The sequence below is a fragment of the Xenopus tropicalis genome, chromosome 1, assembly GCF_000004195.4.
Source record: "Xenopus tropicalis strain Nigerian chromosome 1, UCB_Xtro_10.0, whole genome shotgun sequence".
NCBI lineage: Eukaryota > Metazoa > Chordata > Amphibia > Anura > Pipidae > Xenopus > Xenopus tropicalis.
This window is the reverse complement of record NC_030677.2, coordinates 206,438,373-206,463,372: the sequence shown is the minus strand read 5'-3', so window position 1 is coordinate 206,463,372 and position 25,000 is coordinate 206,438,373. Positions and strand designations below refer to the sequence as shown.

Genomic DNA, 25,000 nt, shown 5'->3' with positions numbered 1-25,000 from the left:
CCTGCTATAGTTCCAGGGGTACCCAGGGCACAAATAAGCACTCACCCCAAATCCCCCCCTAACTGGCCTTCAGGCTGGGCCCCCTTAGCCCATAACAAGGTTACAGATATATAGAAACATTGCGGGTAACAGTCACCCCCGCTATAGTTCCAGGGGTACCCAGGGCACAAATAAGCACTCACCCCCAAATCCCCCCCTAACTGGCCTTCAGGCTGGGCCCCCTTAGCCCATAACAAGGTTACAGATATATAGAAACATTGGGGTAACAGTCACCCTGCTATAGTTCCAGGGGTACCCAGGGCACAAATAGCACTCACCCCAAATCCCCCCTAACTGGCCTTCAGGCTGGGGCCCCCTTAGCCCATAACAAGGTTACAGATATATAGAAACATTGGGGTAACAGTCACCCTGCTATAGTTCCAGGGGTACCAGGGCACAAATAAGCACTCACCCCAAATCCCCCCTAACTGGCCTTCAGGCTGGGCCCCCTTAGCCCATAACAAGGTTACAGATATATAGAACATTGGGGTAACAGTCACCCTGCTATAGTTCCAGGGGTAACCCAGGGCACAAATAAGCACTCACCCCAAATCCCCCCCTAACTGGCCTTCAGGGCTGGGCCCCCTTAGCCCATAACAAGGTTACAGATATATAGAAACATTGGGGTAACAGTCACCGCGCTATAGTTCCAGGGGTACCCAGGGCACAAATAAGCACTCACCCCAAATCCCCCCTAACTGGCCTTCAGGCTGGGCCCCCTTAGCCCATAACAAGGTTACAGATATATAGAAACATTTATTTTTTTCATTTAAACACAATACTCATTAGTGCATAGAATGTATGAATGAAACAGAGATTTACGTACCTGGGAAACAATCTTCTTTAGACGATAAGCTGGCACTGTCCTCTTTGGTTTTCTGAGCCTACAATAAATACACAAGTGGGGCATATGTTTATGATTCAGTATATATATAAATTGTGGCTAAATGCATCATGCAGTTGTAAATAAATGATTCCTTATTTTCACATTTTGGGCAAATATACAGTCCCTGAGGGACACTATCAACCCAAACTAATATTTCTATTTAAATGTGTATGTACTTAGTCATATGTACTGTTCTGTATTCTGCAAAAATATCCAATTTCCATAAAATACATGTTAAAACTGTTGCATTGATTAGACTTTTTTTTTAAAACCATTTTGCTTATTAAGGTCTCAGAACTCTGCACTGGTTTTAAAATTGCATCCCAGGACACATTGCTCTCAAGACTCATATATATATATAGCTAGAATCTCAGCCATAAAGCAGGGCAGGACTGCTGCTTACAATGGGGGGGATCAGATAGGATCTGTGCCACTGTGACAGAATGCTCTGTTATACAGATAGCTAGAATCTCAGCCATAAAGCAGGGCAGGACTGCTGCTTACAATGGGGGGATCAGATAGGATCTGTGCCACTGTGACAGAATGCTCTGTTATACAGATAGCTAGAATCTCCAGCCATAAAGCAGGGCAGGACTGCTGCTTACAATGGGGGATCAGATAGGATCTGTGCCACTGTGACAGAATGCTCTGTTATACAGATAGCTAGAATCTCAGCCATAAAGCAGGGCAGGACTGCTGCTTACAATGGGGGGGATCAGATAGGATCTGTGCCACTGTGACAGAATGCTCTGTTATACAGATAGCTAGAATCTCAGCCATAAAGCAGGGCAGGACTGCTGCTTACAATGGGGGATCAGATAGGATCTGTGCCACTGTGACAGAATGCTCTGTTATACAGATAGCTAGAATCTCAGCCATAAAGCAGGGCAGGACTGCTGCTTACAATGGGGGGATCAGATATTCTGTCACAGTGGCACAGACCCTATCTGATCCCCCCATTATGGTGCAAGTACCAAGTATTTTATGCACAACTGATATATCGGGGGCTTTCCGTGTTCCCCCCCTCGATATCCCAATACCCCCTCACACTGAGCTGGGCTACTCGTGCAAATATGGAATAAAGCCACAATTTCTAATTTATTCTGCACAAAATACACATGGAAATACTATGCAATGATCAGTAAATGAGAGCGGCCGGTAACTTGTTATTGTATATTATTATAGTATTATTTTGCTTCTTTCCAGGCATAAGATACTAGCAGCGTAGGGAATATACCCGGGTAACCAATAGCCCTGCCCGCAGAGCACTGATGTTCACCTTCCACTTGTTTGTTGTGGCCGACGTGGCATTAATGGGGTAATCCCCCCGAATCCCCCCTAACTGACAACATCCTCTCTTACTATTGCACAATGAGGGGACCATAGATTTATTTCTAATTATTTCCAGAAAGCCCAAATAGATAAGAAACAGTAGGGGACATTAGTAAGGGGACTAGCAGGGGACATTAGTAAGGGGACTAGCAGGGGACATTAGTAAGGGGACTAGTAAGGGGACTAGCAGGGGACACTAGTAAGGGGACTAGCAGGGGACACTAGTAAGGGGACTAGCAGGGGACACTAGTAAGGGGACTAGCAGGGGACACTAAGTAAGGGGACTAGCAGGGGACATTAGTAAGGGGAACCTAGGGCAAGGGGACATTAGTAAGGGGACTAGCAGGGGACATTAGTAAGGGGAACTAGGCAGGGGACATTGTAAGGGGACAGCAGGGGACACTAGTAAGGGGACTAGCAGGGGACATTAGTAAGGGAACCTAGCAGGGGACAATTAGTAAGGGGACTAGCAGGGACAATAGTAAGGGGCTGCAGGGCGACACTAGTAAGGGGACTAAAGCAGGGACATTAGTAAGGGGACAGCAGGGACACATAGTAAGGGGACTAGCAGGGGACATTCGTAAGGACTAGCAGGGGGACATTTAGGCAAGGGGACTAGCAGGGACACTAGTAAGGGGACTAGCAGGGGACATTAGTAAGGGGACTAGCAGGGACATTAGTAAAGGGGACTAGCAGGGGACATTAGTAAGGGTAGCAGGGGACATATAAAGGGGAACTAGGCAGGGGACACTAGTAAGGGGACTAGCAGGGGGAATTAGTAAGGGGACTAGCGGGACACTTAGTAAGGGACTACAGGGACACTATAAGGGACTAGCAGGGGACACTCAGTAAGGGCTAGCAGGGGACACTAGTAAGGGGGACTAGCAGGGGACATTAGTAAGGGGACTAGCAGGGGACATTAGTAAGGGACTGAGCAGGGGACACAGCAGGGACACTAGTAAGGGGACTAGCAGGGGACACTATAAGGGGACTAGCAGGGGACATTTAGTAAGGGGAACTAGCAGGGACATTAGTAAGCGGGACTAGCAGGGGACACTAGTAAGGGGACTAGCAGGGGACACAGTAAGGGGACTAGCAGGGGACATTAGTTAAGGGGAAACTAAGCAGGGGACATTAGTATAAGGGGACTAGCAGGGGACACTAGTAAGGGGACTAGCAGGGGACTAGTAGTAGGGGGACTAGCAAGGGGACATTAGTAAGGGACTAGCAGGGGACATTAGTAAGGGGACTATTAGCATGGGTACATTAGTAAGGGGGACTAGCAGGGGACATTAGTAAGGGGACTAGTAGGGGACACTAGTAAGGGACTAGCAGGGGACACCTAGTAAGGGGATAGCAGGGGACATTAGTAAGGGGACTAGCAGGGGACACTAGTAAGGGGACTAGCAGGGGACACTAGTAAGGGGACTAGCAGGGGACATTAGTAAGGGGACTAGCAGGGGACATTTAAGTAAGGGGACTAGCAGGGGACATTAGTAAGGGGACTAGCAGGGGACATTAGTAAGGGGACTAGCAGGGGACATTAGTAAGGGGACTAAGTAGGGGACACTAGTAAGGGGACTAGCAGGGGACACTAGTAAGGGGACTAGCAGGGGACATTAGTAAGGGGACTACAGGGGACACTAGTAAGGGGACTAGCGGGGACATTAGTAAGGGGACTAGCAGGGGACATTAGTAAGGGGACTAGCAGGGGACATTAGTAAGGGAACTAGCAGGGGACATTAGTAAGGGGACTAGCAGGGGGACACTAAGTAAGGGGACTAGCAGGGGACATTAGTAAGGGACTAGCAGGGGACATTAGTAAGGGGAATAGCAGGGGACACTGTAAGGGGGACTTAGCAGGGGACTTAGTAAGGGGGACTAGCAGGGGACATTAGTAAAGGGGACTAGCAGGGGACACTAGTAAGGGGACTAGCAGGGGCACATAGTAGGGGATAGCAGGGGGACACTAGTAAGGGGACTAGCAGGGGACATTAGTAAGGGGATAGAGGGGACATTAGTAAGGGGAAGCAGGGGACACTAGTAGAGGGACTAGCAGGGGACATTAGTAAGGGACTAAGCAGGGGACATTAGTAAGGGGACTAGCAGGGGACATTTAGTAAGGGGACTAGCAGGGGACATTAGTAAGGGGACTAGCAGGGGACACTAGTAAGGGACTAGGCAGGGGACATTAGTAAGGGGACTAGCAGGGGAATTAGTAAGGGGACTAGCAGGGGACATTAGTAAGGGGACTAGCCAGGGGACACATAGTAAGGGGACTAGCAGGGGACTTAGTAAGGGGAATAGCAGGGACAACTAGTAAGGGACTAGCAGGGGACAATTAGTAGGGACTAGCCAGGGGACATTAGTAAGGGACTAGCAGGGACACTAGTAAGGGGACTAGCAGGGGACAATATGTAAGGGGACTAGCAGGGGAAACTAGTAAGGGGATCACAGGGGACATTAGTAAGGGGACTCGCAGGGGACATCAAGTAGGGGACTAGCAAGGGGACATTAGTATGGGGACTAAGCAGGGGACATTAGTTAAGGGGACTAGCAGGGGAATTAGTAAGGGGATAGCAGGGAATACGTAAGGGGACTAGCAGGGACATTAGTAAGGGGATGCAGGGACATTAGTAAGGGGACTAGGGGGAACATTAGTAAGGGGACTAGCAGGGGACATTAGTAAGGGACTAGTAGGGGACACTAGTCAAGGGGACTAGCAGGGGACATTAAGTAAGGGGACTAGCAGGGACATTAGTAGGGGAACTAGCAGGGGACACTAGTAAAGGGGACCTAGCAGGGACATTTAGTAAGGGGACTAGCAGGGGAACATTAGTAAGGGGATAGCAGGGGACATTAGTAAGGGGAAGGCAGGGGACACTGTAAGGGGACTAGCAGGGGACATTAGTAAGGGGACTAGCAGGGGACATTAGTAAGGGGACTAGCAGGGGACATTAGTAAGGGGACTAGCAGGGGACACTAGTAAGGGGACTAGCAGGGGACACTAGTAAGGGGACTAGCAGGGGACATTAGTAAGGGGACTAGCAGGGGACACTAGTAAGGGGACTAGCAGGGGACACTAGTAAGGGGACTAGCAGGGGACATTAGTAAGGGGACTAGCAGGGGACACTAGTAAGGGGACTAGCAGGGGACACTAGTAAGGGGACTAGCAGGGGACACTAGTAAGGGGACTAGCAGGGGACACTAGTAAGGGGACCTAGCAGGGGACATTAGTAGGGGACTAGCAGGGGACATAGTAAGGGACTAGCAGGGGACACTAGTAAGGGGACTAAGCAGGGGACACTAGTAAGGGGACTAGCAGGGGACACTAGTAGGGGACTAGCAGGGGACATTAGTAAGGGACTAGCAGGGGACACTAGTAAGGGGACTAGCAGGGGACACTAGTAAGGACTACAGGGACATAGTAAGGGGACCGCAGGGACACTAGTAAGGGGACTGCAGGGGAACACTAGTAAGGGGACTAGCAGGGGCACTAGTAAGGGGACAGCAGGGGACACTGTAAGGGGACAGCAGGGGACACCTAGTAATGAGGGACTAAGCAGGGGACACTAGTAAGGGGACTAGCAGGGGACATTATAAGGGGCTACAGGGGACTAGTAAGGGGACTAGCAGGGGACATTAGAAGGGGATAGCAGGGGACACTAGTAAGGGGACTAGCAGGGACCTAGTAGGGACTAGCAGACTAGCAGGGGACATAGTAGGGGACTAGCAGGGGACATTAGTAGGGGACTAGGGGACTAAGTAAGGGGACTAGCAGGGACATTAGTAAGGGACTAGCAGGGGACATAGTAAGGGGACTAGCAGGGGACATTAGTAAGGGGACTAGCAGGGGACACTAGTAAGGGGACTAGCAGGGGACACTAGTAAGGGGACTAGCAGGGGACACTAGTAAGGGGAGTAACATCCCCCTTTTGTATAAACCAATAATCATGTTGTTATGATTTAATGTAACTCAAAAAAAGGGTTCTGGGGCCCTATTATGGGTGGGACTGAGCTAATATCACATGACTACACTGAGGGCAGAAAGCGACTGTAAATATTAAACAAATTACTTGAGCTCCACTCTCATTCGCTGACTCCTGCGCCTTAGCGACGCCTCCTCACAGCAAAATTGCACCCCCAGAATAAATACGTAACCAACCGATATACAGGATATCCCATAAAGTGGCCTATTAAAGAATCTCCCCAAACTGGAATATATATATCAGTAAATATTGCCCTTTTACATCCTTTCCTTTGAGCCGCCATTTAGTGATGGGCTGTGTGCTCCCTCAGAGATCAGCTGACAGGAAGTGATGCAGCTCTAACTGTAACAGGAAGTAGTGTGGGAGCAAAAAGCATAACTCTGCCCATTCATTGGCTGATGGGGCCTAGCATGTATGTGTGCCTTGGCTTGTTTGTGTGCACTGTGACTCCTATGATCCCAGGGGGCGGCCCTTAGTACTTAAAATGGCAGTTTCCTATTTAGGATTACCCAATGGCACATACTACTAACAAGTATATATTTATGAAATAGATGAAGCAGGGTTTTATGCAGTATATTTGTATAGAGACCTACATTATCGGGGGTATTATTTCAATTTAACCCTTTCCTTCTCACTGCTGAATGAGCCACAGATATTATAAGCAGCAGTGCAGTATATACTAATGTGCCATTCAGATAAAGGGTAACTGACCCTGCTTTGTCTTATGAGACAAATAATCCTTCTCCTAAAGGTCCCCATACACGGGCCGATAGAAGCTGCAGATATGGGTCCCTTGGACCGACTCGGCAGCTTATCGGCCCGTGTAGGGGCAGAAACGAGCGGACTGGCCGACCGATATCTGGCCTGAAATTGCCCAGATATCGATCGGGCAGGTTAGAAAATCCCGTCGGATCGGGGACCGCATCGGCTCGTTGATGCGGTCCCTGATCCGACTGCCCCATTGCCGCGTGCAGAATTCACCTACATGCCTCCCCGATATCGCCACCCGTAGGTGGGGATATCGGGTGAAGATTCGCTCGCTTGGCGCCAAGCGAGCGGATCTTATAGTGTATGGGGACCTTTAGTACTAGTCAGAACGGGGGGGTAGAGTGTGAGCCCATGTGCCCAGGTATCTAGAGTTCTGTGCGGGGGGGGGGAACCTGAATGTCACATACTCCTATTAGATGTCACGGCGGGAGGAGGGGGATGTGCGCGGCTCTCAAGGGGACGCTCCATTTGCATGTTGAACATTTGCTCTCGGTGGCATTGTGTTAAAAAGCTAAACATATTGAAGATTTCATTCCTGCCGGGCACGGAGCTATCAATCTTATTATGCACACATCAAGCCTTGCGCCTAAAGCGGCAGTTAAATAATAATAATTAGCAGAAGAGCCCAGAGGGGGGTATTTACATCTTTGCAGCAGGGTTCCTCCAGTGATGTATGACGGGGACTGGAGTCTTTTGGGGTGGCAGAAGAAAGGTTCTCGGGGCTGTCAGGTTTCTCCTCGTTTCTGGGGGTCGGGTAGGGAGACCTTTCCTTGAGGGTCTTGTCTGCGCTCTCTGAGAGTCCTCTGCTTTGGAGAAACTGGCTGCTTAGAGTCTCTTCTTCCTCGTCGTCCTGTTGTTTGTTGGACTCCACATCCACCTCCTGCTCTTCGTCCGAGTCGGAGCTGTCGCTCTGATAACTGCAGCTCGTTCCGGGGGAAATGTGCCTGTCGGATGCAAAGTCCTCCATGTTGCCGTGCAGCTTGGCTATACTTTCTGCATCCTTGACCACCGGCCTAAAGGCTGAATGGTAGTTCTGTTTTCTGATGGGGAAAGGGGGTACGTCCAAAATGTTGGTTCGACCTTCAGACGAGGCCCTGATGTCGCCGGCCACCGGGGAGCTTGAGCATTCAGTCTCAAATAGATTGTCACCGGCGTTGCTAATGCTGCTTCCGTCGCTCTGGTCAGAGAGCTCCAGGAAGGCTTGCCGTAAACTGGGGTTTTCGGTGATAGAAGTGAGGGCGCTGGGTTGAGGCTGGAGGTAGGTGGGGACTGGGAGTCCTCCTGGTGTTCTCGGTGGCCAGAACATACAAAATGGTGGGTAGAAAGCATCCTTCCTCCCAGGCCAGAACAACCCAGACAGTGCACTTGTTTTCTGACTATTGACCGAGTCACTGTCATCTTTCTTCTGGCAGAGTCCGAAAGCAGGGAAGGTGTAAGGGTTTGGGAAAAGGGTGCTGGCAGGGAACTTTTGCAACATGCCGAACCCTTTGCTGGGCACTGGTATGACCGGGTAGCTTCGCTGGGTTTTGCTTGGGAGATTAGAAGTCTCTAGCTCCTCTTCTTCCTCAAACCTTGGCCTCTTCTGGTTGAGATCCTGACCTATCATGTGTGGTAGGATGCCGGTGGAGGACTTGACAGAGCTTATGGAGTGACAATGCCCATGAGAAAGTGCCCTCTTGCGGCTACCGCCATTAAACATGGCTTTCACATCCTCCCAGGCGAACACCATATCATCTGAAGGAGTCTTATCCGACAACTTCAAGTGCCTTCTCCATGAGTTGAAGTTGGCTGCATCTGGCTGCATGTATTTCGCCTCTGGTGTGCGATGTGAATGGAAGATGAATTTGTTTGGGGAAAAGTACATGTTGCAATAAGTACACTTGATGCACTTGGCCCTGGAGCTATTGTATCTGGCTGGGATGAAACTCCCCCTACAGCCCCAAGCACACTCATGGCTGACATCAAAGGCAAAGTTATCTGGAAGCTTGGGGGGTCGGTTTTCACCAAGGAAAGACTTGCACAACCTTTCGGCTTCTCTTTTGGTGATCATTCCACACCTTCTAGAAGATATGGGCATTGCTCCGGCTCGCCTTAATATCTCCAGCTGCACCGGGGTGCACTGCACACAGGTGATGCCAAGGGCCACTCTCCTGTTGTGGATTTCATTGTAGCTGTAGTTCTTGAGTAGGGTGTTGGAGATTTGGGCAAGGCACAGCCTTTCTTGTCCATCAATGACTAGAGAAACAATGGGGATGCCATAGAGAATGACCTGGCTGACCTGGTTAGGTTTCATGCCGGAGTGGCCGGACCTGGACTGGCTCAGAGAATCCTGGGGATAAGTGCTGGCGGTAGATGCCAGGAGAATATCATTGGTTACTGGTAAGGGACTGGTAGCCATTGCTTCAGAGGTGAGCAGAAGGGTCTTCTCTGGTCTTCTGTCTACTGCAATAAGAGAGGAACAGACATGAACTTTATTGCAGTGCATAAAGAAGGCTGTAAGCAGCAACTAAGTAGACAATTCAAAAACTATATATTCAGTTTAAACTCTACAGAGGTAAGTTTTTATATAAATACCAGACAGCGATACGGGCAGGTGATGATAACTATATGTTGGATAACACTGTTATATGTATCTCATATTCACGGTGCCTTTCCTGAGACTATTATCCCACTGCTACTATAGGCACCATCTCTCCCTACTATACCTGCTATCCCACAGCCCCAGTCCCTCCCAGAGGCTATTATCCCACTGCTACTATAGGCACATCTCTCCCTACTATACCTGCTATCCCACAGCCCCAGTCCCTTCCCAGAGGCTATTATCCCCCACTGCTACTATAGGCACCATCTCTCCCTACTACCTGCTATCCCACAGCCCCAGTCCCTTCCCAGAGGCTATTATCCCCCACTGCTACTATAGCACCATCTCTCCTACTATACCTGCTATCCACAGCCCCAGTCCCTTCCCAGAGGCTATTATCCCCCACTGCTACTATAGGCACCATCTCTCCCTACTATACCTGCTATCCCACAGCCCCAGTCCCTTCCCAGAGGCTATTATCCCCCACTGCTACTATAGGCACCATCTCTCCCTACTATACCTGCTATCCCACAGCCCCAGTCCCTTCCCAGAGGCTATTATCCCCCCACTGCTACTGCTACTATGGCACCATCTCTCCCTACTATACCTGCTATCCCACAGCCACAGTCCCTTCCCAGAGGCTATTATCCCCCCACTGCTACTATAGGCACCATCTCTCCCTACTATACCTGCTATCCACAGCCCCAGTCCCTTCCCAGAGGCTATTATCCCCCCACTGCTACTATAGACACCATCTCTCCCTACGTATTACCTGCTATCCCACAGCCCCAGTTCCCTTCCCAGAGGCTATTATCCCCCCACTGCTACTATAGGCACCATCTCTCCCTACTATACCTGTAATCCCACAGCCCCAGTCCCTTCCCAGAGGCTATTATCCCCCCACTGCTACTATAGGCACCATCTCTCCCTACTATACCTGCTATCCCACAGCCCCAGTCCCTTCCCAGGAGGCTATTATCCCACTGCTACTATAGGCACCATCTCTCCCTACTATACCTGCTATCCCACAGCCCCAGTCCCTTCCCAGAGGCTATTATCCCCCACTGATACTATAGGCACCATCTCTCCCTACTATACCTGCTATCCCACAGCCCCAGTCCCTTCCCAGAGGCTATTATCCCCCCACTGCTACTATAGGCACCATCTCTCCCTACTATACCTGCTATCCCACAACCCCAGTCCCTTCCCAGAGGCTATTATCCCCCCACTGCTACTATAGGCACCATCTCTCCCTACTATACCTGTTATCCAACAGCCAGAAACTATTATTTGTAATACTACATTAGGTTGTGCTGTACTACCTGCACAATAAAGAGGTGAACAGGTGGTACATAGATGCATTTCCTAGAACTCTTCCTATATATCACCACTAGTCTAATGGCAGATGATTCTGCTTGGGTAAAGAGAGAGGTATAGTAGTAAATGTAACTACATATCTTGGGGGGCCATGTAAAAGAAAGCAATATATAGCTTAGTGCACAATTAGCATCTCCTAATATGACTTTGCATGACACACATTATTACTATAGGTGCAAGCACCCTTTGTGGTCCAGAATTTTCTCAGTCTCCTCATTGGACCCATACTCTTCTGTAGGCCCCAAAGGTTCCAGCCCAACACAATAATTGTTCCTGTTCTATCTGGTCTCACACAGAAGGAAATCAGTCTTTATTTTTTATGATCACCCCTTCCCAGGTGCATTTTCCGCTATCAGTGGCACCTCCCTTGCAAAGCTCCAATTTACAGTGATGCTACAATTAATTAAAACCCAATTAACCTATTCACAATACAAGACTATGTGCTGCCCACGGAAGGGATCATTACTGTGAGATGAATGGCAGGCTACAGATTAAATGGGGTTATAATATGAATTTTGGCTTTTCAGAAAACACAGAATCTGCAGCAAGTTTTTTAAAAATATGTTACTTAGAAAATAAAAAACATATAACAAACTTTCAATTAATTACATTTCAAGAGTAGAAATTACATACTTACAACAGTAGATGTTACCATGTAGTTTAATATTATGGTGTGTATATACATATATATATACATATATATATATATATATATACATATATATATATGTATGTATATATATACGGTGTGTGTACAGATTAAATGCATATTTGCAGTGTATATATATATTATACATATATATATATACATATACACACACATATATATATATATATATATAAAAAATGTACGAGTTTATGTGGTTTCAGAAGTATCAGTTAATGTTCACTTAAGTTTATTGACTACAAATAATCTTAGTGGATAATTGAATTATTAATTACAATTTAATAGCAGCCTCTACAATACACAGGGAATGCTTTCGACAATAATCTGGTTGCCAAATTTCCAAATGTATAACGGATTATAAATGTATTAATTGCGCTTGGTGTAATAAAGTAAAAATGCGATTGCAACTCTTTCTTTAAATCCGCTAATACAAATCAAATGTTTTCTGAGCAAATATATTACACGAATAGTTGTATTTGTATTAAATGTCTTAACTAGTTTAATCCACATTCGTTACCAGTTTATTTAACGGGATATATTTGTACAGTTTTTATGTTCCCTACTTCTCAGAAATAGAAATGTAAAAAAAATACAATAGTTAAGACAAATACTCTGTAGATAAGGGTTTGCTGCTTTCGACCTATTTCGGAACGACGTTTTGAAACCCAATATCATTAAGAAAACGGACACATTAAAGCACATTTGTTAACAGTTTAATTGCAAATTGGCGATTCAATATGATAGAAATAAAACTACGGTTCCATAGAATTCCTGGGGACACTGTAAATACTGTATATACTGTATATATATATACTCTGGCCCAGGCATTTAGGGGCTTACATACAATAACTGTATTATTATACCCACTCTCTGCTATACAACCCGACCCTAAGGACAAGTATAAGCAATAAGATCGCATTCCCCACTATTAACAGTTCTGCGGTCAGTTTATACCATTGAGACGATTTAATAAATTACATTTATCAGTGTAGGTTAAAAAACCCCTCTGCCAAACACAATTTAAGGTGACTCCTTTACAGACCTCTCTGTGCGCAAAAGAGCTGTCACTATTGCGTATTGCGTTGCGCTACCCCCACACTACTATGTATTCTAGGGTCAAGACCAGGATGAAAGGAGCGATGTAAATAATATTTAAGACTGCAGTTAGTACTAACGAAATACCTGTGAGTAGCCGGGCAATCCTCACACAGTGGAACAAGGCATCCTGGGATGGAGATTGCGGGGGATTCTGCAGCCCCCCAGGTTAGTACATATCCAAGGTAAGAAGCCAGGCAGCAGGACCTATAGGCTGTGACCTCCCAGAGCCCAGGGTGCCTGTGTGTGTGTAGAGCACCAAGCTCACATTCAGCCTCTGCCGGGGCTGCCACCCTACTCCTTCAGCACCTCTAGCTGACGTCATCGCCTCCATATTAACCCCTTCCCCCCCCCACCCAAGGAGTCAACGTATAGACTATAGGTTGAAGGGGAGGAGGAAAGGAGGGGTGGGGTACAAGTGTTCCAGGATGGAATTAAACGCCAGAGTAAAGATAATCGAAGTATATTTTATTCTAAATAACTACAAAAAAAAAAACCACAAAGGAAAAGAAATAGGAACAGATGCTCATTTTTATCTGAAATTAGCGACACCTTCGCTAAATCAGCCGCAATAACCGCACCGGCTGGTACCTTAGATTTCTCATTATGTTACTGTTTGTATCTCCCCTTGGAACTGCCCCCCCCCCCCAAAGCCGAAATATAAAATAAAAATCCAAAATAGGGAATAAAGTGTCCAATGTATTAAAAATGGAGAATTAAACACAATCTTTTTCAAGTCTCTGTATCATGAAAAGATATCCTTAATTTATTTCCATATACAATAAAAAGGCCCGGGAAAGCGCCTTTAAATGGAAGAGCCCTTGTCTGGGGGTTGATAAAGCAGGGAATAAAGGGCAAATTAACTCAAAAACCCTATATATGGCGCAACACTGATAGACAGATGTTAGATAGATAGATAGATAGATAGATAGATAGATAGATGATAGATATAGATAGATAGATAGATAGATAGATAGATAGATAGATAGATAGATAGATAGATAGATGATAGATAGATAGATAGATAGATAGATGGATAGATATAGATAGATAGATAGATAGATGATAGATAGATAGATAGATAGATAGATAGATAGATAGATCGATAGATGATAGATATAGATGATAGATAGATAGATAGATAGATAGATAGATAGATGATATTACATAAATAGATAAATAGATATTACATAGATGACAGATGATAGAAAGAAAGATAAAGAACGATAGATGATAGATAAATAGATGATAGATAGATAGATAGTTATAGGTGGATATTAGATAGATAGATATTACATAGATAGATGACAAATAGACATTAGATAGATAGATAGACAGATAGATATTAGATGAATAGATGACAGATAGCTAGATAGATATTATATAGATAAATAGATAGATATTACATAGATGAATAGATAGATAGATAGATAGATATACAGATAAATAGATAGACCAACAGATGATGATGATAGATAGACAGATAGATAGATACATAGATAGATAGATATTATATAGATAAATAGATGGATAGATTGATAGATAGACAGATAGATATTAGATGAATAGATGACAGATAGCTAGATAGATATTATATAGATAAATAGATGGATATTACATAGATGAATAGATAGACCAACAGATGATAATAGACAGATAGATAGATAGATAGATAGATTGATAGATAGAGAGATAGATATTACATAGATTAAGAGATAGCTATTACACAGATAAATGGATAGACGGACAGATGATGATAGATAGATAGATGATATTCACACCAAATAAACCCTGCACTCAATGAACCCAGCAGAGCCCCATATTGCGAGGGCACAGGGGGGCACAGGGGGGCACAGGTGGACTGAATGGCTGAACCCAGAGACCTGTATAATTTCCCAGCATTTAGTTGCTATGTAGGACACTGCTGATAATTTTTTTTCTCTACAAACAATTGCGCAAAAGAAATTAGAATCCCAATTAATTGTGTTTGTGTGTGTGTGTGTGTGTGTGTGTGTGTGTGGGGGGGGGGGGATACTGTAGCTGCTTATTAAACAAATAATTGCATCAGGCCAATGCGCCGCCACCCTGTTTTGAGGGAGAATTGATGATAAATTGCTCAGTGTCCGTCTGGGAGTTTTTAGCAGCAGAAGCTGAAAGATCCCGAATAAAATGCCTGCACTGACCGCAAAATATCATTATTTATATTCCAATAACTGCGGCTTTAGCGCCTATGTTTATACCCCACTCTGCATCAGTTCCCATTAAATCAGCGTTATGTACAGTTTCTGTGTTCAACGAAAATATTTCTGGCTTATTTCTCAGCTCAGCTTCCAGTTAAACATATATTTTCTTTCTTTTTAACTTTTACCCATTAACGCAAACTTTTGTACCATTCGTGGGAAAGGCGCTTGCGTAATTCGCATTATTTGTCGCACTTATTGTCGGGAATTCATACATTGCGCAAAGCAAAACAATTGGTTTTTAAGAATAAAACATATTTCCAAAGCACCCAGACCCTAACAGCGACACAAACACACTGGCACAATTATATACTGATGCACAATTACACACACACACACGATCACACATTCACAAAATCACACACAATTTCCCATACAGTTACACAAACATACAACATTTACGCACACACAGTGTGAGTCCTGCACTTTGTGCCAAGTACCATGTTGGAGCCTAAATATTATCTATTGCACTGTAATCCCTTGGCATAATGCACACAATCTCATACATTGCTTCGTTCTCGGCCGATAATCTTACGGCTTCTAAATGCTTGGGAAAGTGACAGTTCGTGTAAATGCCACTTGGGTCAGAGCTGATCTGCTTTGCTCTTTTCTTAGCGCATCTGTTATCCCTTCCATTTAGACTTTCCCTTCTTAGAGGCCTCGGTACAGACTGCCCATTACTTTACCAGTAATAGTAATGATAATAATGGTACCATAATAATGGGATTTGCCTATAATATATCTAGGTGTGTAATATATATATGTTTATATAATACACACACACACAAACATATATATATATATTCTTTAAATCCTAGGAGAGCTGTCCTTGTTCCAGTATATATATATATATATATATATAAATATACAACAAATATGTGTGCGTTTTATATATATATATATATATATATATATATATATATATATATATATATATATATATATATATCTTTATTATTTAGAGTTTACAGATAACAGATCTCAATCATTTATTAACTTACTAGCCTTATTATAGGTATATAATAGTTCTACATTGAGGGAATAGTTACATTGAGAGAAATCTGATTGCGTTTTATTCTAAAGGAATTGGCCCAACTGGACTTTTGGATATTTAGAATACAGATTAATTGAACTACGGGTACCTGGATGCTAGTTTTGATCAAATATAGGTTTTAACATTCAATAAATGGCAAAGCGCATCTCCCTGTCTATCCATCACCTATTTATCTTTATCAGTATAAATCAGGGGGCATTAGAATGCAGTAGTCAACTATATTTATCTATCTATCTATCTATCTATCTATCTATCTATCTATCTATCATCTATCATCTATCTATTTATCTATTTATGTATCTATCTATTGATGTATCTATATTGATTTATCTATCTATCTATGTATCTATGTATCTATCTATGTATCTATGTATCTATCTATCTATCTATCTATCTATCTATCTATCTATCTATCTATCTAGTTATTATCTATCTATCTATCTATCTATCTAGTTATTATCTATCTATCTCACCTTGGCTTAGTTCTGTTGAAGTGAAACCATATGATATTATACAGAAATACATGAGACAGGGGGCCAGTTGGTGCCACCATTACGCAGTGTAATGACAGCCTGGCAGTGCCACTCACCCCCCCCCCTTGGCAGAAGAGAAAGGGAAAGGGATCCAATATTGGGCAATTGTACCTTCTCATTGTCACTGCGCTTTCTTCTTTTAATTATGTTCTGACTCCACAAAAGTACCCCTGCAAATAATGATTTCTCTCTCCCCTTTTCATTTGGAACTGGGGGGGTAGGGATGCGCTATGGAGAGGGTCCCATCTGCAGAGCTCTGAAGCTCATCTGATCGCAGCACTTGAGGCCATATTTGTCTCCTTGAAAAAAAAAATCCTAGAGCTGAGTGACAAAAGACAAGATCTGGCAGTGGGGGGAAGACGATATTTAGGGTGAAGACACACAGAGCTACTTAGTAGCAGCTACTAAAAGCCAGAGAATCCCCTGCCATAGACAATACTGAGAATTGCCTCTGCTAAACACATGTAGAGACAATTATCAGTAAACGATCATCATTGTGTATTTTAGTAGTTGCTAGTAGCTCCGTGTGTCTTGACCCTTAGGATCTAACTCTTTAGAACTACCGGACCGGTTCTTCTAAAACTCATGGTTCCCTATAAACCTAGGGAAGCAAATATCCGACTTCTATATAGACTTCTATGTACCTGTCTGTCCATCTGTCTCTCTCAGTCTGTCTCTCTCAGTCTGTCTATGTATCTGCATCTGTCTCTTTCCATGTATCAAACTGTAAAAGAGCAACTCAAAAAGCAAAAACATCAATAAAAAAAATTCATTCATTTTGTTATAAATTAGTGTCGTTTCCAAATGTATTTACACTTATGCATTGTAAGCCCTTGTAGATTGTAAGCTCTTTTGGGCAGGGCTCTCTTCCCCTCCTGTATCGGTTACTGATTGCTTTATATGTTACTCCTTGTAGATTGTAAGCTCTTTTGGGCAGGGCTCTCTTCCCCTCCTGTATCGGTTATTGATTGCTTTATATGTTACTCCTTGTAGATTGTAAGCTCTTTTTGGCAGGGCTCCCTTCCCCTCCTGTATCGGTTATTGGTTGCTGTATATGTTACTCCTTGTAGAGTGTAAGCTCTTTTGGGCAGGGCTCCCTTCCCCTCCTGTATCGGTTATTGGTTGCTTTATATGTTACTCCTTGTAGAGTGTAAGCTCTTTTGGGCAGGGCTCTCTTCCCCTCCTGTATCGGTTACTGATTGCTTTATATGTTACTCCTTGTAGATTGTAAGCTCTTTTGGGCAGGGCTCCCTTCCCCTCCTGTATCGGTTACTGATTGCTTTATATGTTACTCCTTGTAGAGTGTAAGCTCTTTTGGGCAGGGCTCCCTTCCCCTCTTGTATCGGTTACTGATTGCTTTATATGTTACTCCTTGTAGAGTGTAAGCTCTTTTGGGCAGGGCTCTCTTCCCCTCCTGTATCGGTTACTGATTGCTTTATATGTTACTCCTTGTAGAGTGTAAGCTCTTTTGGGCAGGGCTCTCTTCCCCTCTTGTATCGGTTATTGATTGCTTTATATGTTACTCCTTGTAGAGTGTAAGCTCTTTTGGGCAGGGCTCTCTTCCCCTCCTGTATCGGTTACTGATTGCTTTATATGTTACTCTGTATGCCCAATGTATGAAACCCACTTATTGTACAGCGCTGCGGGATATGTTGGCGCTTTATAAATAAATGTTAATAATAATAATAATAATAATAATGTTAATTAAGCATAGAATATTTGGACGTTGATACAAATATTGGTTTTATCCCTATATATATATATAAAATAGCGCATTTTCACACACAAACACATACGATTTATATACAAACACACACACACACACACACAGTAACTTTATAATTCAAGAGGTAACTGGAGAGGGATATAATGAGACTCAATGAGGCAAATAACGGCGCTTAACATTAACATAAAACAACAACTTAAAAAAAAACAAAACCCCAGAAATAATATTTAATTAAAAATGCCAGTGGCTTAAAATAAAACAATAAAATTTATATATATTTTTTTTCTTCCCCCTCCACGAAATCCATCAGAACAAAATAACAATTAAGAAGACGAATGGGGCTCTCTCGGAGCTCAGCAATCCAACCTTAATTACTAACTTGTAATGAGAATTGGAATGCGCAAATGGAAATGTATTTTCTACCTACGTTGCGGGTAGGAGCCGGCTCCTTGGCCAGCCGCCTTAACTAATGACTAGAAGCCAATGGCAGCAGCAGCCTCATTCCCTTTCCACAGGCATCTCCCAGGCTTCTCACATTGGAGAGAGGCATCTATCATTCCTGATGACCCCCCACTGGGATATTATTGCATGGCTGCTAGTATTACAATCAAGAGATTTCTTTATTTAATGTTAACATTCACTTAAAGCTGCCTGCTAATGACTGCTCTGAATCCGCAGCAGAGAAAGTAGTTAGACTAGTGCAAGTGCGGGGGGGACGCTACCTGGCAAGCTGCAATGGGGCCCCCCAGCCCCTCTCCCTTCCCTGCTGAGAAATGCGCACAGTAAGTCGTTAGCTCTTTATTACAGGACACCCATTCATTATTTATAGGGGTTTATTTTCCCAACTTCCTGCATTGGAGGTCAGTTTAACAACATCAATTAACCAGTGCAGGTAATGGGGCTTTTCCGCTAATTACCTCTTTAGTTCATATTTTTTTTTTATATATTAATTATTTTCATTTATAAACATATTATTATTATTAACATTTATTTATAAAGCGCCAACATATCCCGCAGCGCTGTACAATAAGTGGGTTCCATACATTGGACATACAGAGTAACATATAAAGCAATCAATAACCGATACAGGAGGGGAAGGGAGCCCTGCCCAAAAGAGCTTACAATCTACAAGGAGTAACATATAAAGCAATCAGTAACCGATACAAGAGGGGAAGAGAGCCCTGCCCAAAAGAGCTTACAATCTACAAGGAGTAACATATAAAGCAATCAGCAACCGATACAAGAGGGGAAGAGAGCCCTGCCCAAAAGAGCTTACAATCTACAAGGAGTAACATATAAAGCAATCAGCAACCGATACAAGAGGGGAAGAGAGCCCTGCCCAAAAGAGCTTACACTCTACAAGGAGTAACATATAAAGCAATCAGTAACCGATACAAGAGGGGAAGAGAGCCCTGCCCAAAAGAGCTTACACTCTACAAGGAGTAACATATAAAGCAATCAATAACCGATACAGGAGGGGAAGAGAGCCCTGCCCAAAAGAGCTTACAATCTACAAGGAGTAACATATAAAGCAATCAGTAACCGATACAAGAGGGGAAGAGAGCCCTGCCCAAAAGAGCTTACAATCTACAAGCATAGAGATAGGATTAACATATAAGAGTCCAGTTCATATTTTACCCCCCCAATAAGGTATAGTGGATTACAGACCCCACTTGCAACCAGGAATATTTTCTTTATCATCATCATCATCATCATTTGTTTTTATTAAACAAAGCAATGTAATATTGCTTTCTATAGCAATTTAATATTGTTTTTATATAATACGTTCATGGACTTGTAGAATTAAATAGATTAAAGTGAAAACCTGATGTTTTTGTAGGGCATTCTCTAACTAAATAATTATGGCGCAAAGTGATTCATTCTCTTTTATTAAACGGATCGCAGTTTCATCTTCTGGAATGTTTGGCTTTTTTTTCTTTTACAAATTAAAGTTTCAAAAAATATTGTACAGATCAGTTCTACTGTACCTTCTGTTCAGACTGAGGACTATATGTATAGAATGTGTAGATATGTAGTTATATATATATTGATATATATATATATATCTACTATATATATATCTCTACTATATATATATAACTACATATCTACACATTCTATACATATGTTCCTTAGTTCCTTATATTATATAGTATAGCATATAGCAGCCATATTCCTAGTTCTAATTTGAAGGTGATGGTTTGAGATCCCTTTAGGGTGAAGACACACGGAGCTACTTAGTAGCAGCTACTTGTCACAGCTACTAAACTCCAGAACATTCCCTGCCATAGAGAATAATAAGAATTGCCTCTATGTATGTAAAACACACATAGAGAAAATGATTGGTAAATGATCAGCATTGTCTATTTTAGTAGCTGCGACAAGTAGCTGCTACTAGTAGTTCTGTGTGTCTTCACCCTTAGGTAGAATATTATCTGCCTTTATGATTGTCAGTTGTGAGTTGTGAGTCTATACAACTTCCCAAAGTGTAGATACTGACCCTAAAACTGAAGGTAAATTTATTGCGGGTATTTGCGTCTTCTTTATTAACGCAAAAACACGCAAATATATTTACATTTATTAGCAGACAATTTTCCAATGAATTCTATGGATTTAGTCTTTGCTAATGTAAATTGCTTTGCACTGGAATTCCCATAGTCTTGTTCCCTTATATGCGGCCCATTGGGCATAAACACAACCTAGTCGTTCGATACGGGCACTAACCAGACTATATATAATTCTCACCAGTTGGCCGATAAAATAAACGAGAATGGAGGAGTGTGTGGGTTAATAAGCCTGCAGCCGTTGTTTATAGGCAAACACTGGCATCTCTTGAGCCTGTAGTAGTTCTGTTCTAGAAGCAGCTGGAGGGCCATAAGCGCATAGTGATAGACAGCAATTTACTAACATTACAAAGGTACAGAGTAGGGCTGTCTGTAGCAAAACACCACTGTTTAGTGACCCATTATTTATAATACATCTGCCATTTGGGCAGTTATTGAACCACAACTATCAGCTTCCCCCTAAAGAAGTGTCGGAAGCTGCGAGTCGCATCCTGGGCAGACATATAGTGCGACTGACACCATATGCAATATGCAATGTCCACTATCCTTCTGTCGCAGTCTGTGGGGTCCAGTTTCATGCAAACAACGACTGTTGCTGTATACAAGGTGCTACTAGGACCTAAGGCGTTCATAGGACCAATACAGGGTGCTGGGTGCTGAAGGGACAGCTCCCCCCTATTCCCACACTGCGAGGTGCTGAACGGACAGCGCTTCAATAAAATAAAGTCCTGGGGGGGGTCTGTTAACCTTTTACTGCCCGGCCGTGTGGATCAATAATTGTTCCGTATAAACTGAGCCTTGGCTTAGTAATTGTTTTTAAATTGTAGTAAGCGATTTCACTGCGTCAGAAGGGGTGCGTTGGCACCCACCCTTCAAATAAACTATGGGGACCCATTAATATCTGCTCTAGTCTATAGGGTGCTACTTGCACCCATTCCATTCCAGCCTTTGTATAAAGCAATAGGAAGAATAAATCGCTTTAGGGTTCTACTCCGGCAGGTCCCGATATGGATCCGTAACAGAAACACTACAAGTCTTTTTAGCACAAATTACTGTTAATTCTTTCAATATTAAAACGACCAATAAAACCCCTAAAACTTGTGAGATTTGTCGGACTCCGTAGGGAACTTTTCCTACTAGTATAAAGAGTCGCCACTTTATGTTCGTAAAACAAACGGTTGCGCAAAGAAATTAATATTATATATAATATTTCTACATTTCATTTATATCAAGTAACCTGTAACGATTAAAAATGTTTTAGTTTACCGAAATACAATATAAAGAAGACGAGGCAAATATTAATGGCAGGTTCCATAAAGCACATTATAGAGAAGCACAAAGTTGGAGGCGAAAAAACGCACATTATTAGGAATCTCCTGTGTGTGCGTTTTTGGCAAATGACATGGGTGCACTGTAATCAAAGATTAATTGACTTAATCAAATCGGCCCAGCCTCAACGATTAATCTTTTGGCAACCAAATTACACTAAATTACCTCAATCTGCTTTGGTCAGAGGGGGCGAACTGCTTACAATCCAGCCTTCAATTAAAATCGCACGTTTTAAAAAGAGAAAGAAATCAATCTTGGCAATTAGATGTTGTGACAAGCAATCAGGGCTGGGCGGCTAGTGGCCCGGGAGGCTGCGGAGTCAAGAGCAATTAATTACCGTACTGTACCTGTGAGCAGGGGGGTATCAGGGTGGGCAGGGGGGCACACAGCTTCCCACGGAGGCTTTACAGGGGTACAGGGGGGCAGTCACAGTGCGTCCAGCTCAGCTGTCATCCTTGTGTCCCTCTACTTGTCCCATTGGTGTCAGTCTTCTGCTGCCTCTCTTCAACACCTGCACTCTCTGTCTGTCTGTCTCTCAGTAGGCTGCGATATTGTATATCTCTCTCTGTGTGTGTCTTGTACGCCTACTATCAGTCACCCAGAGCAGTGCAAGGATACCTCTCTCCTCTCCAAGCCCCTCTACTTTCCAAAGGGGCTGTCAGTGAGAAGCAGCGAAGTCACATCAATCCCACCCACTGTGGGACAGGGGAGATGTCTCTGGCACAAGTCTATTGTGTCCAACTCTCTCTGTCTGTCTCTCTGCAGGAGGGGATAAAGGGGGGAGCTGATGTCTCTGTGACTCTCCAATTAAACAGGAGAAAGAGACGCACCTTCCCTCTCGGTGTCACTTTCCCCCCTATTGTGCCCCAGTGAGACGGGAGAGGAGTTACTTTCAGGGAGGGAAGGTTTGGGTTGCAGGGAGCCGGGGGAAGGGTTCCTCGGTGGGGCCCATAGCTGCACTGACAGGCATTGCTCAACTGGACCAACTGCAACGGTGAATAGCAGCAAAGAGCTGTAGGGCTGTAGTCTGAACCGCTGCCTGCCCCACATATCTCTGTCTGATCAGCAGCCTTCCCTGGTGTAAATTACATGGTAGAATATCTATCTATCTATCTATTTATCTATATCTATCTATCTATCTATCTATCTATCTATCTATCTATCTATCTATCTATCTATCATCTATCTATCTATCTATATCTATCTACCTATCTATTATCTATCTATCTATCTATCTATCTATTTATCTATATCTATCTATCTATCTATCTATCTATCTATCTATCTATCTATCTATCTATCTATCTATCATCTATCTTTTTCTCTCTATCTATCTATCTATCTATCTATCTATCTATCTTTTTCTCTATATCTATCTATCATCTATTTATCTATATCTATCTACCTATCTATTATCTATCTATCTATCTATCTATCTATCTATCTATCTATCTATCTATCTATCTATCTATCTATCATCTATCATCTGTCTGTCTATCAATGTTGCGCCATATATAGGGTTTTTTAGTTTATTTGCCCTTTATTCCCTGCTTTATCAACCCACAGACAAGGGCTCTCAATCTATCATCTTCCAATCTGTCTATATACCTACCATTTATCTGTGTTTTTATCTATTATCTATCGTATCTATCTGTTTATCTATCTCTCAATCTCTCATCTACCAATCTGTCTATATATCTATCATTTATCTGTGGTTCTATCTATCTATCTATCTATCTATATTTCTATCTATCTGTCTGTTTATCTATCTGTCTGTTTGTATATATATCTGTTTGTCTGTCTGTATCAATCTATGATCTACCAATCTGTCCATATATCTATAATTTATCTGTGTTTTCCTCTCTCTCTCTCTCTCTCTCTCTCTCTATCTACCTATCATCTATCCATCTATCTATCTATCTATCTATCTATCTATCTATCTATCTATCATCTATCATCTATCATCTATCATCTATCTATCTATCATCTATCTATCATCTATCTATCTGTCTATCAGTGGAGAATGAGGGGCTGCTAATAAGGGGCAGGGCAGTAACTGTGGGATATTGTGTATAGTCAGGTAATTTGGTGTCAGGGCAGAAGGTGTCATTGTGGCATAATGTGTATATAGTAAAGCAATATAGTGTCAGGGGAGGGGCCTGTAACTGTGGGTCAGTGTGTGTATAGTAAGGATCGGGGAAAGGGCCTGTAACTGTGGGTCAGTGTGTATAGTAAGGATCAGGGGAGGGGCCTGTAACTGTGGGTCAGTGTGTGTATAGTAAGGATCGGGGAAAGGGCCTGTAACTGTGGGTCAGTGTGTATAGTAAGGATCAGGGGAGGGGCCTGTAACTGTGGGTCAGTGTGTGTATAGTAAGGATCAGGGAAAGGGCCTGTAACTGTGGGTCAGTGTGTGTATAGTAAGGATCAGGGGAGGGGCCTGTAACTGTGGGTCAGTGTGTGTATAGTAAGGATCAGGGAAAGGGCCTGTAACTGTGGGTCAGTGTGTGTATAGTAAGGATCAGGGGAGGGGCCTGTAACTGTGGGTCAGTGTGTGCATAGTAAGGATCAGGGGAGGGGCCTGTAACTGTGGGTCAGTGTGTGTACAGTAAGGATCAGGGGAGGGGCCTGTAACTGTGGGTCAGTGTGTGTATAGTAAGGATCAGGGGAGGGGCCTGTAACTGTGGGTCAGTGTGTGTATAGTAAGGATCAGGGGAGGGGCCTGTAACTGTGGGTCAGTGTGTGTATAGTAAGGATCAGGGGAGGGGCCTGTAACTGTGGGTCAGTGTGTGTATAGTAAGGATCAGGGGAGGGGCCTGTAAC

General features: G+C 43.5%; 1 protein-coding gene across 2 annotated transcripts in view; it reads right to left on the bottom strand.

Annotated features, from left to right (window-relative positions):
* skor2 (SKI family transcriptional corepressor 2) overlaps positions 1-22,916 on the bottom strand; it is a 41,612-nt gene extending 18,696 nt beyond the window's left edge. Inside the window, exons 1-3 of one of the 2 annotated variants that reach the window (XM_031894931.1) lie at positions 22,528-22,916; positions 7,658-9,456; positions 866-923 (exon numbers count right to left, since the gene is read on the bottom strand). In XM_031894931.1, the coding sequence (XP_031750791.1) occupies positions 866-923; positions 7,658-9,412 (1,813 nt within the window). In that variant the 5' untranslated portion in view covers positions 9,413-9,456; positions 22,528-22,916. Of the gene's footprint in view, positions 1-865; positions 924-7,657; positions 9,457-12,821; positions 13,012-22,527 lie in introns of those variants that run through there. The other variant, XM_031894930.1, reaches the window with a different exon arrangement.
* Positions 22,917-25,000: the final 2,084 nt, after the last annotated feature.